General features: G+C 46.4%; 1 protein-coding gene across 11 annotated transcripts in view; it reads right to left on the bottom strand.

Moving 5' to 3' along the window:
• TENM2 (teneurin transmembrane protein 2) overlaps positions 1 to 16,207 on the bottom strand; it is a 1,556,107-nt gene that overhangs the window by 88,146 nt on the left and 1,451,754 nt on the right. For all 11 annotated transcript variants that reach the window (XM_019740878.2, XM_019740872.2, XM_019740888.2 and 8 more), the window contains one exon: positions 6,759 to 6,905. In XM_019740878.2, coding sequence (XP_019596437.2) covers positions 6,759 to 6,905 — 147 coding nt within the window. The remainder of the gene's footprint in view (positions 1 to 6,758; positions 6,906 to 16,207) is intronic.

The raw sequence follows: 16,207 nt of genomic DNA, 5'->3' as shown, positions 1-16,207 counted from the left end.
TCCAGACAGGCCTCTGTGGGGAGTGGGTGTTTGAGCTGAGAACTAGGAGAGACAGTTGTGCAAATGCCCAGCTCGGAGCATTTCTGGCCCGGAACCAGCAAAGACCCTGAGGTGGGACTAGACTGGCCAGAGTGGATGGATATAGCAGAGCTGCTGCAGGGGACAGTGGGGACAAGTGAGAGAGAAGGAGGGGACGTGTCACAGAAGGCCCTCTAGGCCAAGGCAAAACACTTGCTTTTGACTCTCACTACACAAGAAGCCCTTTGAGGGCACGGCGTGATCTGATTTATAATAGAAAATGAACCCTCTGGCTGCTGTGGGAAGGAACAGAGGGCATGGGCGGCCCACCGGCTGCCTGCTCTCGTTACCCAGATACGTACTAAGCTCAGCGCAGTGGTTGGTGCATGCAAGCCCTCAAAAATTTACTGGTCGTAGCTTTCATATGCGATGGAGAATGGGTTCTATTTTATAAAACCCCATAGAAAAATAGAAAACTGAACCTCAACCCTTAGTTTCCTAATCCTATGATTCTCTAGTCAAATATGCCCAGAAAGTCAAGCTCTTATTTCGACTGAAAGATCCAGAATCCAGAATACTTTCAGTGCCCTGTTGTCATGTGGCCCCTCTAGGATTTCAGGTGGGACTCGTTCTGCTTTCCTCCCAAAGAAGAGAGACCCAGCGTCTGGCCAGATTGCAGTGGCCTCAAGGCGATGCTCTCCTCCTAAGCATTAGATACATTGCTTTCCTCTCTGGGAGCTAATCGGGGACTCTTTATGGCTCCAGCTACCTTTGCCACAAGGTCTTTGGACTACAAGGGGAATCCTCAATCCAACCCAATTAACTGAGTAATGTTGCACTTTTAAGCTGTCCCCCACCCAACCAATCCATCAACATGATTTACACACATTAATCAAGGCATTTACAATGTATTCACCAAGCCTTATCTCTTATTGGATGAAGAAACCAGACGATTTGGACTTGAGAACCATAACTCTTCCAGAGTCCCTGAAGTCCTGAGCTTGGCTCTGCTCAATGCACAGACAAGGTGAGTTATTAATTAACAATTGAGATAAATGCCGGAGTAGCATCCCTGAATCATGTCAAGCCGATTTGGGTGGTTATGGGATGAGGAGGGAGGGAAAGGAGGCAGTGGGTGGGGGTGGGGGTGGGGGCTTCCATCTGTTCCAAGTGCTTTGGACAGAATCCAGGGTTATTTCTCCTCATTTAGACCTGGCTGGAGAGGCTGGAGCTCAGGCCAGTATCCACATCTCTTAACCCAAGGCAGCTGCCTTCGGAGTGAAACAAGGAACCAAGCCTCACAGACGGAACTGGGCTGGGAAATACTGTTCTGAGGACCAGGTTGAGACGAGTCCTTAATTTAGGGAGAGAAATGTAGAAACTGCCCCCACCAGGGATTACTAATCACACACAGCTGTGGTTCTGAGGACTCTCCAGGGAGACAGGCTGAAGACCCTGGGTTCAGCACTGTGACAGGCTTTCTGTCATGTCCTGCAGCTGATACCCACACTCCATGCCACTGTCCTCTCTACACTCCTGCTGAGACAGCCTTCCACTCCTGTCAGCCCTCACGCTGGATGAGAAGAGTAATAATAATAATAATAATAATAATAATAAATTATGTTTCAATACATCTTATCTTTTCAGATGGATGTGAGCTCTTTGTGGACATGGTCATAATTGTCTTAATATTTGTAAAGGCCTATTCCCAATGTCTAATATTTAGTAAACTCTCAACAAATGTTTGTTAAACCATGAATGAATAGCTAAAGGATGGATGGATGGATGGATGGATGGATGGATGGATGGATGGATGGACAGATTCATACATAATGACAGAAAGTTAAAGGCTTTTTAAATTTGGAAACAAACATCAATCACCTCTCCAACTGGGAATACAGAGCACTTCTAAATTATACTAAAGTTAAAAACAATAAAATATACTAAAGTTATTCACTCAGGAACTGAAGGTGACAATATGTTGACAGTTTTTTTCAATTACTCATCTCTTCTTGAAATAATATTCTCCTCTGCTCACTTGTGTTCTGGGAATTCTAGGGGTCAGTGTTGGGGGCACAGGTTCTATGACATTGGGTGGGTCACCCTACTCAGGGAAGTCCTTGGTTTAAAGTTTTTCTCAAAATGTGGTCTGCAGACCACTTGTGTCAGAATTCTCTGGGGTGCTTAGTCAAAATGCAGAGTCCTGGGTCTCATATCTGACCTAATAAATTAGAATCTCAAAGTTGGGGGCCTGGAAATCTAAATTTTTAACAAGTTCTCCAGTGTGGTTATGCAATGCTCAAGTTTAATAAGCACAAGTTAGAACCTCGGTTACCTACTGTGGGAAAATTAATGATTGGGCTCCGTCTGTGTGGATGCAGCATTTGTTCTAGAAAATAACAACATTAATATGAATAATGTTAAAGCTAGCAGCAGCTAAACACACGGGGACATCCTATGAGCCAGGCATCTTTGTATTGCCTGTATTTTCTCACTGAAACTTCACACCTGCTAACGGAGGTGGCATTAACATGCCCATTTCACAGACAAGAAAACCGAGAGTTTGAGCAGTAAAGTGACTTGCAGAAGTGGGATACAAAGACTGACTCCTGAGCCTAGGCTCTTAACCATAGGATGTTACAGTGTCCCCTATTCAGAAACTAGAGAAGTGACAGGAGAAGGGACAAAAGGTCTAATTTCAGTGGTGTGCTGAAGCAGATCTGAGGGGAAGCAGAGACAGCTCCTATGGAGCACGGAGGGATGTGATGCAATGGGGACGTGTGCACAAACTCAACTTAGGAAGGGCATTCTCCTACCCGCTCTACCTCCAGGCCTCAGACAGACTCCCAGTCTGGCTTGAAATGATGGGAGTTGGGCTTTGTATAGACATAGGGTTGGGGGTCCCGACTCTAAGTTCGGGGTGATAAAGGGGTGTAAGAAAGGAGTAAGGACCGTCTTTCCAGGCCAGCATGTCTAACAACACCTCCCCACCTCATGGTTCCCACTTTTAGAGGGAATCTACACCCTTTCTCCTACCCGTGGCTGTGATGAACTAAATCTCACACCTCTGTCTTGGTGGTGATAATTAAATATTATTCGCCTGTCACTTGGTACACATGTTGTGTGTATTCTCAGGCTTTAATGAGCTGGTGTTTGTCTTCTGTAAGCAAAAATATTTCTTTGAGTCTCTTCTTTTTCAAATTGGGGTGAGCAGTTCACGGGAAGATCTCTCACTATTAAAAAAGACAGACTGCTTGGCGGCACGTTTGTCTGAACCGATTCTACTTCTTTCTAGGGGCAATGGCAGGTAAATCTTGTCCCTTCTGAAGCAGCCACTGTTTCCTGAGGATAAGTTAGTGGTCACATGGCTGGGGATGTTGAGAGACTTTAACAGTGATGGGAGTAAGAAGGTAGGGAATTGGCAGAAATTGGTTTTGTGGGTTATCCTAAGGCAGCTTTTCCCAATAGGGTTTCTCAACCAAATACCACAGAACACAGAAAACATTTGAGTGGACATTTTCTCAGGTTGTCCAAGGAAGGTACCTAACTAGTGCTATTCTGGATGCATAGGACAGAAGTTAATTCATGCCATGCAGTGGACGTTTTAGGACAGTGGTTCTCAAAGAGAACCCACATCAGCGTCACCTGGAAATTTACTAGAAATTCAAATCCTTGCATCCCACCCCAGACCCATGGAATAAGAAACTCTGGGGGAGGGGGGGGGAGGAAGAGTCCCTGGGGGGAGGATTTAGCAATCTGTATTTAATCAAGCCCTCTGAGTGGTGTTGCTGTAATCTAGAGTTTTGGAACTCCTTGTGGCTATAAAGCATCAGGGCTTAATTCTCTCATGGAGGAAGCCAGGTCAAAAAAGGCTGTTAAGGACTTCAGTATCTATATTCATATTTGTATCTGTAGCCATCTCAGTTTAAAATAAAAAAGAAAATTTCGCTTTAAACTGAGATTTTTTTTTTTTAAACACTAAGTCTTCCTAGATGGAAAAATGCTTTGCCTCTTCCAGCTCACTTTGGACGAGCGCTCTATTATGTTCCCCATTCACGAGGTTTATAACAAACGTGTTCATTGCAGCTGCTCCCAGGCCTATGAGCAGGATGCTTTGCCTGCTGCTTCTTCTGACGCACCTCCAGGTTTAGAAGCCCACACAGCCCTTCCTGAGAATTCCCAAAGCAAGACACAGCCTGCAGCACAACTCCCACCCCCACCCACAGCCACTGAAAGCGTCATATAATTAGTGTGCTGCCGGGTGGGATCTGGAGTAGATGAGGAGTAACTTTAATATTTATCAATAAACAGCAAAGTGCTTAGCACACCTCCTAGGGAAGTAATTAACCATAAAAAGGATACTCTGCACAGAGGAGTCTCCTCCAAAAAAAGAACTCAGTTAATTGTGAGTTGCTAATGCCAGGTGAGAGGGAACCCGGGTCTGCATCTCACCTGACATAAGCAACTCTGAATTAACTGGGAGTTTCTTTTTATAAACACTGCGCAGAGCCTTTTTTTCTTGATGGTTAATTACTTCCTTGGGAGATTCACTGTAACAGCTCCCATAACAAGGCCATTATTGTCTTTAGCACAATCACTGCCTCATTTGCTTTTGTGCCCTGCCTTTCTGATGCTCTGCTTCTGTTCACCACGAGGGTCCCTGAACTGTGCCTGGTCGTCTGGCAGTACCTGCTGTGTCTCCTCCAGCCCCACCCCCTCAGGAATTTGGTTTTCTCCTGGTGGGAGCCTGGATCAGGGGTCGGGCTGGTAGAGAGGGAGGTGAGTTGAGCAAGGCTCAGTCAGGAGACTCAGTCCCCCTCCCCTATGTGCAGCCTTCCAACCCTTTGGTTCAGCTGCTGACACCCGCAACAGGGCAGGCAGCCAGGATGGCAGCTCCTTTCTGGAAGAGGAAGAAGCTGATTTGTTAGCAACGGCTGTGCTCAGAGAAATCATCAGGGACCAGAAGCAAAAACACTGAGCCTTACCAGGAAAACTAGTGCGATTTTGACTCTCACTCTTGGGAAGAAAGAAATGCATTATGTAGTTATGTCTCACCTCATTCAAGCATGAATTAAAGTGCCTTCTATTTCGGCTCTCTTTCAGGAAGGTAAATGAATGAACAGGAGCTCTGTGAGCCCCATCAGATCTGCATACTTTTTCTCACTGGTGTACGCCTATCAGTGCATGTGCATTTGGTTATTTATGAATTATATGCATGTACAACTGCAACAATAGATGATGGAAGTTGCAAAATGTCTATTAAGAGAACGAGGGAAAAAAAAAGAGTGTCTCACACTTTCAGTCATTACCTGGATAGATTGTATCTCACTCCGGATGCCACCGAAGCTGTCCCCTCGGGGCCACGAGGGCAGGGGACTGACATTCCCAGAGCATAGAGATAGGGATACAGCAGGACTGTACACACTTTTGCTAACTACTCAGGCTCATGGATCCTCTTACGCCCTGAGACGATTTTGGTGGGCGTGGATCCCAGACCTGCACTACTGTTCGGGGAACGTGGCATGGTATTCTTAGGAAATCAGGTGGCCCATATGCTCCACAATCCCATGTCGCCCCACAATCTTAGCACTCCATCAGGGAGTATCACAGGACAATTCAGCGCAGAGGTTAAAACCGGGGTCAGCGAACTCTCCCTGTAAAGGGTTGCAGAATAAATATCTTAGGCTTTGTCTGCCCTGGGGTCTCTGTCCAATGACTGACCTGAAAGTGACTTTCCAGGTAAAAGCAGTTACAGCCAACACACAAAATAACAGGCATGGCTACGTCCCAATAAAACGTACAATCATACATGGACACTCAAATTTAAATTCCACGTAGTTTCATGTGTCATGAAATGTCATTCCTCTTTAGAATTCCCCCAGCCCAAACCATTATATACAAAAAAGCATTTTTTTGCTCACGCTAACCCTGTTTCCCCGAAAATACGACCCAGCCGGACAATCAGCTCTAAGGCCTCTTCTGGAGCAAATATTAATATAGGCCCTGGTCTTACACTGTATATATATATTATATAAAACCGGGTCTTATATTATAATAAAATAAGACTGGGTCTTATATTATTTTTTGCTCCAAAAGATGCATTAGAACTGATTGTCCAGCTGGGTCTTATTTTCTGGGAAACACGGAAATAGGTGCTGGGCTGGATGTGGCCTGGGGGCTGTGGTTTGTCACCCACAGGTTAGAACACGGACTTGAGTCAGAGCTGGGTTTGGGTCCCAATTTTAGTACTGGCAACTGAGTTTTCTTTCAAAAGTTACTAAACCAGAAGGAAAAAAAGCTGACTACTCTCTAGGCCTCGATTTCCTCATCTGTAAGGTAGCATCAAAGGGTGGTAAGGACGAAGGGATGCATTGCTTGTGATGCCTTAGCACAGCATGAGGCACATAAGTGTCACCATCAGCACAGCTGTGGGGGTAACTTCCAGCCCTGAAGGGTCTGGCAGGAGCAGTCACCCAAAGGCAGAGCCAGGGCTCAGCTGTCTTTCTGTGGCGATATGCATTGAGAATCCAAAGCCAGCACCAAACCCCAGAGCTTCCAGCTTATGGCTACCTCCAGGAGCTCCCACTGGCCCAAGGACGCTGCATTGGCTTCAAAGGAAATGTCACAACAACATTTGACAATAGAATAGGGGAGGTCTTTCAGGAAAAATGACTCATGACGACCGCATGTATACAATGCTCTGTTCTTGAGGGGCTGGGAATTAGAAGGCGCTTGCTCACCTCCCTCATTATCCTTGTTATCTGCGCAGGAGGTTTCCATGGCAACGTTGCATCCGGGCCCTCTCCAGCCGGTCTGGCAGACACACTGCCAGCTGTTCTGACCCAGTGTGCATCTCCCGTTGCCGTTGCACAAATCGGGGCAGCCATCTGGTTGGAGAAACGGAGAGGATGAGAAGGAGGGACATGAGGCCACGCTGGGGCAGCAGGGGGGCCATGCAACGGGGGGAGCAAGGCCACAGGACAGCCGCTGGGCCAGCCTCAATGTGGGGCCCATGCCTGCCTTGGAAAGAGTCAGAGAAGCAGGCAACGCATGCAGTTGCAAGACGTAGTGGGGTCCCAGATGCAGGGGATCCCCAATGACACTGACCTGTATGAAGGGGTCTGAGGCAACCTCAAGGTGGGGAGATTGCAGGAAACTAAACTAGCTCTGAGCTTACAACAAGACTACCTAGGCTGTTATTTCCATTCTGTGGCTTAGGACTGATGCCACCTCAAGAAAAAAAATACATATATATATATTTCTTTCTTTCTTTCTTTCTTTCTTTCTTTCTTTCTTTCTTTCTTTCTTTCTTTCTGTTTCTTTTTTTAGAAGTGTCTTCCTCAAAAGGAAAAAAAAAATCTCTATCAACCCTGAATGGAGCCAAACTGCTCTCCATCTTTCAGAATTTTAAAGATAAATGTATATATGATTATCACGAGTGTCTTATAACCAAGAGCTGGATGGTTCTGCTGGGCTATTTTCATATTTTTGTAATATTTAGTTTTAAGGAGCACTTTAAAATGTTGGCTGCTTATCGCGCAACCTATTTATGGCATGATTTAGAAACATGGCAGGATCTGAAGGCTGTGGGAGAAGGCGGTGCTGAGTGCCATGAATTGAGAAACGACAGAGCCTCGGGGAAAGCAGGGGGGTTCGAGTAATTCCTATTCTGTGGTTTTCTTTCATTTTGGGTGTTTGTGTGTGAAATCAGCAGCCTACCTACCTAATTCCCTAATCATCCAGAACCCTAAACAGGTACAGCTGCCACTCTGCTGACGTGCGCCTCCTCAAGCAGAGCCTGGATGAGGAACGAAGAGACAGGATACGGCGGCACTAAAACGAGACGGGTAAGCTCCCTAGCAGAGCCTCCGTCACCCTCTCTAAGATGTAGGGAGATGCACAGAAGTGGTAGGATGTGACCACACTCACAAGACCTTCTTGCTGGCAAGAATTCCTAGATGTGTTTGCATTTTTCTTTCTTTAATGAAGCATAATTCACATGCCACAACATTTTTAAGTGTACAGTGCAATGACGTCTAGTGAATTTACAACTCTGTGCAATCTAGGTATGTTTTCTTATTTCATGTACATACCCCCAGTGACCATTAATTTCATTGTCCCCATTGTCTCATCTCCACCTCTCTAATTCTATTTCTTCATCTGCTGCCATCTCCATGCCATCTCTTTCTTTGTCTCTTTTTAAACCACACAAAGTGCAGGGTGGACTGGACCACGGCAGAGGGATGAAGACCTTTATAACGATGGAGGTAATTGTTTTGAAGCCTTTTGGGCCCAAATCTTCTGAATCTAAAGCACACATCTTCCTTACCTCTCTCTCAAGGTTCCAAAGGCCTTCACCTGGTATCCTTTCTCTCTTCTCTCTAATACCCCTTATGAAAATGGCAATAAACCTAATTTGTACGTGTGGCCATGGTGGGAATTTAAAGGACTCCTCCTAAGAAGAAAGGTCTGGGTGTCTGAAATTGAGTCGCAGTTTACTTCTTTAAGAAGTTTCACTCCTCAGTGCTTCTTCTGTCCCACCCTTTCCCACTGAAGTCTGGGTTAAGGCCTAAGAGAGCAGGGTAAGCAACTGAGGAGAGGCTCTATGTGGGGAAGTATCTATAAGGAAGCTGAACTGTCTTGAGAAGAGAAACAATGAGATGGCAGCACGGGAATCTGTTTGCTTTTGATGCACAGCCTACCCTAAATCCACGATGCAAATGAGGCCCCACGTTTGCTCACTTCAGAAAGACTTGCTGGTCTCCACACAAACCCCTGCAATCAGACTCACATTTCCACGTCTTTCCTTACCAAGGAAGTGACTGGGCCCTCCCTGGAAAACCTGTGACATACCCCCGTTCACACTGCTAGAGCATGTTGGGAGCACAAGCAACCCCCCCGTTTCAGAAAAATGCCACAAACGTTTCTGCAGGAGCAAAATGGAAGTCAGTACCGTGTTTCCCGAAAATGAGACCTAGCTGGACCATCAGCTCTAATGTGTCTTTTGGAGCAAAAATTAATATAAGGGCCGGTCTTATTGTACTATAATATAAGACCGGGTCTTTATAATATAATATAATATAAAACATCAGGTATAATATAATATAATGTAATATAATATATAATACTGGGTATAATACCGGTTCTTATATAAGACCGGGTCTATAATATAATATAATACCGGTCTTGTATTAATTTTTGCTCCAAAAGACACATTAGAGCTGATGGTCCGGCTAGGTCTTATTTTGGGGGAGATACGGTAGGAAAAGCTGAAGGGACATTTCACAGGTTCTCAAGGAAAAGAGAATATTTCCAACTTCCAGCCACCTCCAGCTTTACAATTTCTACTAGTCGAGTTTCTGGGACTGGATCACAGAGAATACACGAAATGACAGACCTACTAACATTTGCTCAGCGTGCCATCTATTATATGTGCTTTGTTATTTAGCTACTTTGAGGTCTCATGTTTGACTAAATCGTGCCCAAAGTCTCAACAGAAGCCTCATTGTGTAGGAAACCCACGTTCACTACCTAAAATTTAAATTTGCAAAGAACACCAGCGTGTCAGTCAGAGATACGCACTCAAAATATGTATATTCCTAGATTGAATGAGACTTTTTTCTCTTCTTTCTCTTTCTCTCTTGATTTTTCTCCCTTCCCGACCAACTGAAGTGAGATAAACAGACCACAGGAGCGGGTTTTCTCCACATCATATGAGGAAGATGAAAACACGAACAGTAGGAAGCTGGCAAATCTCTGAGAAGTTTCAGGGCAGCTGCTTTGAGCTTGAAGGGGAAGAAAGCAGCCTTGGTAGGTGCATGGCGTTGCTAGGCAACCCCAAGCTACCCCCAGCATAAGTTCATTCTGCTGGTGGCCTTCTGAGGAGGTGATAGGTTGTGTTTTTAAAGTGCAAAGCCAGCTTCTGCTTGAGGAAAAACAAAACGTAGGAAGTAATTAGTCTGCAGGGCAATTGGGTCTCAGGTGGCTGCTTTCTCTGGAGAGCAGCCAGTAACTGGTGTTGGACTGGGCTAATGGGCTCATACTTGGGGATCCAACAGGGCTCCCGGATGGAGTCTTCTGGATTTCAGGCCAGGACTGCTGACTTGCTTGAGTGCCTACCTCTGACACCATGATAACAGGATGCTGTAAGACACAGATGTTTGGTTCCTTGTGCAGCCAAAGAGCTGGCTGTCTGGAGACTTTAGGTTCTATCGTGACCCTAGACCTGTGATTCTCAACTGAGGCAAGCAATTTTGTTCTCATTCTCTCCAGAGTGCATTTGGCAATGTCTGGAGACATTTTTTGATTATCACAACTTGGGGAGGGTGCTACTGTCATCTAGTGGGTGGAGGTCAGGGTGCTGTTCAATATCTTACAGTGCACAGGACACTTCCCACAGCAAAGAATGATCCAGCCCCACATGTCAGTAGTGCTGAGGTTGACAAACCCTGCCCCAGACCTAAAGCTCCATGCAAACTGAGACTTCCCTGTTTGCTGTTGGATCCCAGAGCCAGGCCTGGTGTCAGGCACATAGTAGGTGCTTGAATGAGTGGAAAACAATCAGTAGTGCAGGATTATTTCAGCCTGGCCCTTATCTAGATTCTTCTGAGAGTCCTGAGAAGATAATGCGACCTTCTCAGAGTCAAAGTCCACCTCCCAGGGAGAACTTTCCAGGGCATCAGTGGTATCTTGGGCTGGTTCTGTCACACTCCCAATGCTTTTGGCAGACTGGAAATGGGACAATTTCCAATGGAACAATTTCTACTCGCAAAATTCCAACCACTAGGAAAGAAAACCTATTGATACAGTTACCAGGTAAGCAGGATTTTTGCCTTAACAAAAATGAGAGCTGACGTGGAAATTTGGGATTAAAAAAAAACAACAAGAAACAACAAGCAAACAAACCCAAACCCTTATATTCAGATGACTCCTGAATGTTCAACTCCAGTCTTTCGAACTCTAGACCTAGATTCCAACTTACAGATCAGTATTTCCATCTGTTCATTCACAAGCATCTCCAACTCAACAGAATTCAGCCTCTTTGTCTCCTGTTCCCCCAAACTCTGATCCCTTAATCAAAGAGTGGCATCTCTATGTACCCCAATGCCCAAGACTGAAACCTTGGAGTCATTCTCAGTACGCTGCCCACTCTCCCCACCTCTTTCATTTCATGTGTCTAGTCAACAACCAAGCGCTGCCTAATTTTCCTCTTAACAGTAAGAAGTCCCACCTGTCCTTCCTCCTAAAGATCTCTGGACTCTGCCCCCACCCCCACCCTACTGCTCAGCACTGCTCCGGACTCTTGCCAAACCTCCTACCCCATCTCTCCGCCTCCCATCTTGCACCATCACCCATTTCTCTCTGCTCTGGACACTGCTGAAAACACGTCTGTAGCTCCCCACCAACCCCAGGCTGAAGTCTGAAGTCCTCAACCTATCTTATGATCTTATATGAACTGGTTCCCACCATGTCAGCCTATCTCAATAGCACTTTAGACTTTGGTCAGACAGAAGTCCTTTGGCCTTTCCTTTTCCCTACCCTCATCTGCCTAACTTCAACGCACCCTTCAGAATTCATCTCCAGGAAGTCTTTACCAAGCTCTCAAATCTAGGCTAGCTACACCAGTCACAGAGTCGTCTCCCCTCCCCTCCCCTCCCCTCCCCTCCCTACTATATACTGTGTAACAATGGTCTGGCACCTCCTTAATACTTGTTAGCCCATGTAGTAACCATTCCTTAAGATATTTTGCTGTCACCTGCTAAAAAACTGTTGTAATGAATGCTCACATCATCATCGTCTATAATTTGAATGGTGCCTCCAGAATTGTGCAGTGTGCAACTGAACCGCTGCCATGGGCACTCCTGTTGTGACGTAAGCCTGTCAGGGCAAGGCCCAGGTCTATCTCATTTACTCTTGGTCTGCCAGCACTCAATAGTTAGGGGAATGGATGAATGAATGAATGACTCCTGACTGAAATCAGCATCTCCAATGCCTTTGGCAGAGTGGAAACGGAACAGTTTCCAAGACATTCTACACATAAAATTTCAAACACTAAAAAAAAACAAAAAAAACCCCGCAACCCTCCAAAGACCCCCAAACCTCTTTGAACATAGTTACTAGGTAGACAGGCTTTTTGCCTTAACAAAAATGAGGCATGAGCAAAATAATGTCTACAGCACAGTAAAGAGGGGAGCATAAATGCGCTTGAAGAAAGCTATAATTACCATAAAAGGCTTTCCTAAAACAGTATCAAGTGTTCCACCATGTGCAGCAATTTGGAGGGAGAAATAAGTGGCTAATAGTGTACAAGGGGCATGGAAGACAGAAGTCGCATTTTAATATCAAGCACACCTCAGAAAAGCACAGAGGACAATACCCTACTCAGATGGAAATGCAAGTGACAACACAAAACAGGCTTCATGGAAATGAAGACGGATGACAAGGAGAGCTAGAGGAGGGGCAGTTCCTGCCTGGTTCCAGAAACCACCAGGGGAGCTCCTGTGCCCTGGATTAAACCCCTGTGGAAAGTCTTTTCGGAATCAAGGGGAAAGCCTTGGCCTTGTTTGGAGTCCGAGAGCTCTGGGATTAAAACCTAGATCTGTCTCTTGCTGTCGGTGTGATCGTGAGTTGGTAGCCTCTGCTCTCACCTCTATTTGTAAAATTATACATCTTACTAATTCATCTTGTTTATTGTCCCTCCCAGCAGAATACAACCTGCACGAAGGCTGGGATTTTTGTGTCTTTCGTTCATTGAGACATCCTCAGTGTATAGAAAAATAGCTGGCGCATAACGGACAATAAATATTTGTTGGATGAAGAACTTACTTCCTCCGATGCCAGAGGGGTTAAACGAAGTGATAAAGGCAGAGGTTTTGTCACAGAGCTTGGCACATTGTAAACACTCCATACGTAGTAGCACTAGGTGACGCTGATATAATTGCTGCTATTGCCAATATTATAATTAGCGGTAGGCTTTTTCTTCCGGCACTGTTTGGAGTGTAGGCCATTTCTCTTTGCCTCACCTCCTCATCAGGAGATGAACGAGAGCCTATCCTAGTTCAAGTTGGAAAAATAGAGGTTCCTTGGGTGTTCTCAGGTGGGACTGCATCACAGCCAAGGAAATCCTCACTCCCCCTGTGACCACCAACTCAAGAATCCAGCAAAGACACGTGGGGCCAGCTGCGTGAGGAGAAACCCCCCTGAAGCCAAGGGCAATTCTGAGGGGCAGGAGCAGTGAAGGTAAAATACATGCTGCCTTTTTCCTGGGGCACAGTTGTACTTTGGAATGTTAACTTAATCAGGGAAATCCCTTTCCCCCAACTGTTTTAAATGTCACTGTGTCCCGAGAGCTGTGCACAGTCGGAACCAAGGAGCAGCCCCGTGCTGGAAATATGAACTAGAGTCGGCCGCTGCATTCCAGAGCTCTTTAGAGTTGACAACAGCTGAGGTGTCGGGGGCCAGGGATCGCCAGAGGTTCAGTGGCCATTTATACTAAACAGCAGTGGCAAATGCTCAGAAAATTAATCTGGTGCTTCGAGACACTCTGGGGAAAACTCCAGCTAATCTTAGGAGACTGGCTGCCAAAACAGCATTCTGGTCTCGGGGAAATGGCAGGGCTGTCCCTTCTCCTGTACCTGCCTGAGCAGGAGAGAGCTTTGGAGGGACTCTGTGCCCAGTCACAGATTGGCATGGACCCTCAGCCGTGAGCCTGCGCTTGAACAGCTGCCCCTGTTTTGTTAGAAAAGACGTGGAAAATCCAGAGGCAGATGTTCCTTTGTTTCAACAACATCTGGATGTCTTTAAGGGTTTGCACAGAGGCAAGTATGGGGGAGGCCGGGGTGGGCGGGCTGGGAAGGCCAGTGATGCTTCCCATGGTCTACTGCTTGTCTTCTGGGCAGAAGGCAGAAATCCCGCCCCTCCAACCCTGCAGCAACAGAAACGGCAAAGCTTCCGCGAGGTGATATAAATTTGGATCCAGCTGTCTACTCTGCACGTTTCCTGCATGCACCTGGATTCCCACGGATCAGCATCATTTCTGTCTGCCCAGGAGAAGGAAGTCAGCAGGCTTGGCCTCGGCCTCCGGAAACATGGGAAACTTAAAAATAAAATAAAATAAAAACAACCCTTCCACATTTGAGGAAAAAGGGGAAAGGAAGACGCATCTTAGTTTTTACTGTTTTGATGCTTCAAGCTCTTACTTTTTTTTTTTTTTAGTAGAAGATCATGGGGGAGGAAAGAGTTGAGGCAACAGTAACTGGGACGAGCTCTTCTGGGAGGGAAAGCCCATGTCAATTCCTTAGTGAGCTCGGACTGAATCACGCTCACTGGGGCCCAACGCAAGCCTGGGCTTTTCTTGGGGGGAACCTGCTTTCTTTCCCTGGGACATCACCTCCCTTTATTCCACATCACCTAGTTAAAGGAGGACGGACGTGGTGGGCTAGTGGTGGCAGAATATCTCCACGGGGCTAAGCCCACGTGAGCGGGCGCCTCACTGACACTTGCTTTAGATCAGAGCAGTGCTGCTCACAGGGTGGGACCAGCAGCAGCAACGTCACCTGGGAACTTGTTAGAAATGCACATTCCTGGGCTGCATCCCAGACCCACTGAATCAGCACCTCTAGGAATGGGGCCTGGGGATCTGCGTGTGGACAAGCCAGGGGTGGTGGTGGGGGATTTGGATGCCGGCTCCCTGTGAGAACCACTGTTTAGGATTCAGTCCTAAATCCCGTAAAAGGCCCTCTGAGGCCCAGTGTGACCCAGCCCTGCGTCTCCCCTTCTAGTCTCACATTACTTCAGGCTCTGCTCTCTGACCTTCAGCCACACGGCCCTGCTGTTCTAGGACACAGCCATCATCCATGTGGGGGCTATTGCAGACCCCTCTCCCTAAATTACACTCCCTGCATTTTCTCTGGCTGAAGCCATTCCCCCTTGGCTTTGCCAGTGTTGTTCAGGGAAGGCTTCCCCGACTGCCAGCTCCGGGGACCCGCCCCATTACACGATTTCATACCACCACCTCCTCCTCCAGCTACGGCACTCGCCGTAACTCTATCTAATTAATCCTTTGTTTAAAGCAGTGGGTCTCAACTCAGCGGCACATTAGGATCACCTGGGAGCCCTGAAAAATCCTGATGCTAGGCTGCACCCCAGTTAAATTGGAAGTTCTGAGGAGGAGACCCACGCATCAATATTTGTATTTATTTTTTGAGCTTCCCAGATGGTTCCTATGTGAAGCTGAGGCCCAGTGGTTTCATGTCCATCTTCCCGGGAGCCTCTACGCCTCCCGAGTACTAAGACTCCGGCTCTATTGTAAATGGCTGTTTTCCCAGGGCCCACCCGAGGGCCTAGCATTAAAGACATTTGTTGAATGAATACATAAATAAACCGTGTGGTGTTTCTGCTGCTGCGCTGTGCCCTTGATTCAGCAGCCAGGTGAAAGGAAGAGCTTCCCGCTGGCCACACCCCAAGCCCCTGCATGGATGACACCTCCCCATGCAAAGAATCAGCTGGCTGTGGCACAGGGTCCAAAACCAAGCTGATGACAGCGGCTGTGGATGAGTGCTGGACTAGGTCTGTGCCTTTCAACTTGCAAGAAGCGGATACCTTCTGACTGAAAAGGACAGAGCAGGGCGCCCAGTGAGATAGAAAAGAGGTGTGTTGGTAGTTTAAGAGGGTGACAAGAGTTACACAAAGGCAGGGATGACTATAATAAAGAAGCCCAATGATTTAATTTGGTTCTTGGAGAATAATCAAGTTGTTGTACCTTGTGCTACTTATTCCCACCGCTGTCCAGCCAATAATGAATGTGGTGCCCACCTGGTACGGAAATAGGGACAAAGGCATGACTTGGATTTCTTATTTGTTATTTTTAACCATCCAATTTCTACACCCACTGAGCATCCTTCTAGCCACAGGAGGGTCATAAAAATACAAATAACACCTAGGAGGCCTGTGGCCGTGGACTTGTTCCTTACTGCAGGGCTGATGGCTCTCTTTTAACTAGAGTAAAATCAGGCCAACGATAAATTGCCCCATATTTTTTGTTGTTACTGTTTGCAGCACAACTTTAGAAAATGTAAGAAAATCACTAAATGTTTCTTTCTCACAGAGGATGTTAAAAAAACTAAAACACAAAAAAGGCAAAGATTCCACCCCAGGACTGTAATTCTGGATTTTAGGAAGCTTTTAATAT

This window comes from Rhinolophus sinicus, linkage group LG10, assembly GCF_036562045.2.
Source record: "Rhinolophus sinicus isolate RSC01 linkage group LG10, ASM3656204v1, whole genome shotgun sequence".
NCBI lineage: Eukaryota > Metazoa > Chordata > Mammalia > Chiroptera > Rhinolophidae > Rhinolophus > Rhinolophus sinicus.
This window is presented reverse-complemented; position numbering and strand designations above follow the sequence as displayed.